This window comes from Sinocyclocheilus grahami, unplaced genomic scaffold (genome assembly GCF_001515645.1).
Source record: "Sinocyclocheilus grahami isolate Dianchi unplaced genomic scaffold, SAMN03320097.WGS_v1.1 scaffold6030.1, whole genome shotgun sequence".
NCBI lineage: Eukaryota > Metazoa > Chordata > Actinopteri > Cypriniformes > Cyprinidae > Sinocyclocheilus > Sinocyclocheilus grahami.
In genome coordinates this window covers 2,688-4,578 of record NW_015510561.1, presented here as the reverse complement: position 1 = coordinate 4,578, position 1,891 = coordinate 2,688, and the positions used below count along the sequence as shown (strand labels likewise).

The 1,891-nt window shown below is 36.6% G+C and overlaps 1 protein-coding gene across 1 annotated transcript in view; it reads right to left on the bottom strand.

Annotated features, from left to right (window-relative positions):
* LOC107577428 (receptor-interacting serine/threonine-protein kinase 4-like) overlaps positions 1-685 on the bottom strand; it is a 2,690-nt gene extending 2,005 nt beyond the window's left edge. Inside the window, exon 1 of the mRNA XM_016263507.1 lies at positions 406-685. Within this exon, the coding sequence (XP_016118993.1) occupies positions 406-576 (171 nt within the window). The 5' untranslated portion in view covers positions 577-685. The remainder of the gene's footprint in view (positions 1-405) is intronic.
* Positions 686-1,891: the final 1,206 nt, after the last annotated feature.

The window sequence follows — 1,891 nt, the reverse complement described above, 5'->3', positions numbered from 1 at the left end:
CTCTGGATAATGGTACACCCTGGAACCGTAGTATTATGCGGACAAGTCACTCATCAAAACAGTCACTTGTCGCCACCTAGTGGTTAAACAGTGTAACGACGGAAGATTCACTACAAAAGATTCCCTGTAGTACAGACGCACCCAAACGGAGAAAAACAAACAATTCAAAGCCCCCAGTGAACTGTATATTATTGCTCTTAAAACTAACTGTTGTTTAATGCATAATACATCATTTCAATCAAGAAAACAGGAAGCAGTAGAAAGTAGCTACTACAGTAAGTGAAACATTATGCCCATTATTGTAATGAATACATTAAACCCATATTACACTACATTAGCTTTCCTACACAGAAGTCAGCTATAGTTTCCACTTTGTTTTGATCGTATCTCCCTTTTGTCTCATACCCTAGTAAGACCCGTCCTGCAGGCACTGATAAGAGGAGTGGAGCCCTGTGAATCATGAGGCAGGTCAATCTCTTCCCAAGCATAGTCTCCCTGCTCCAGTCCCAGAGCCACAGCCTCAAGCTCGTCCTTCAACAGCTGCTCCACAAATCTGCTTCTTTCATGTTTACTCATGCTCCAGTGTTCTGGCAGATGCACAAACACAGACAATTAGCTGCAGTTCTGATGCACTAACTGTAATGAATGTCGTCCATTCACAGCATGCACAAGAACTGCTTTGTTGCCCCCGTGTGGTTGTGTTTATGATGAAGGCAATGCATAATCTCAGTACTGTTTAAAGTGCAAGGACATTTTATGTATTTTTAAAGATATTTTTATATCTTTAATAAATTGTAAATGTTTGCTTTTGGAGTTATTGATTAGCACATTTTTCCCTAAAGCAACTTCCTGTATAATTTACTAATAAATTTAATATTAGTAGATAGTAGAAATTAATAAATGACCTTGAATAAGAAAAACAAGCCCTTATAAACCAATAATCACTATTCATAATGCATAAGTCAGCATATAACTTACCAAGGAAAAATAGTCGATGTTAAACAATAGTTATTAAATAAGGAAATGAAAAGTCTTTTCTTTTGCTTAAATTTAAACAAGCAAGACTCACCTGTGTAAGCAGTTTGTTACTTCTCTGGACTGAAATGTTTTGATTTAAATGAAGTTAAATTAGTTCATGTGTTTACGTCCTTGTCTTTTAAGGGTCAGTCCTTTGTCTTCATTGCGCATTTGCCTGAAGCAGCTTTGAGTTTACAGCCTGTTGCCAAGGAGACGCCAGCTTTGGCATGAAAACAATGAACTCACCATGAGACCTTTGTTTTGGTTTCAAAGGGGAAGTGTGCAGAAATGTCCACGAGCATTTGCATTTGGTTGTTATGATAATAAAATAATTATATTATAATAATTATATAATTGTAATTCTTTAGTTTTTTTATAGTGTTTGCCAGACACTTTTTTATCCTTTTCTTTTTTTACATTTTAGTGAGCATAAGATACTAAAGTAATGGAAGAGTTTGAAATACCTATTCTATTATGCCAATATTTTACACCATCACAAACCTTATATCCCAGTCAGCATATAAGGTGTCTCTTGTAGCCTCTTTGCACTTGTGTTGAGCAGAAGCTGTCCTGGGAGTCATTCTGTGGGAGATTCAGTTGCATTGATTGACCTTCACTTGGACCAGAGGCCTTCATAGGTAGAATTACACAGCAGTATTCTAAAGAATCACTGTAATGATCCACATCTAATTGAATCTTTGCTATACCTTTTACAGTACTTACTGGAACTCCTTACAATTTTACAGTTGGCTGTAACACTTTAGATTTAACATTTTAGTTTAGACACTATAACAAAAAATACAAGACTTGAAGAACCACGCAGAACCACACGACCTCTAGTGTTCACCGCGGATACACTGGTGGTGATGTAGTA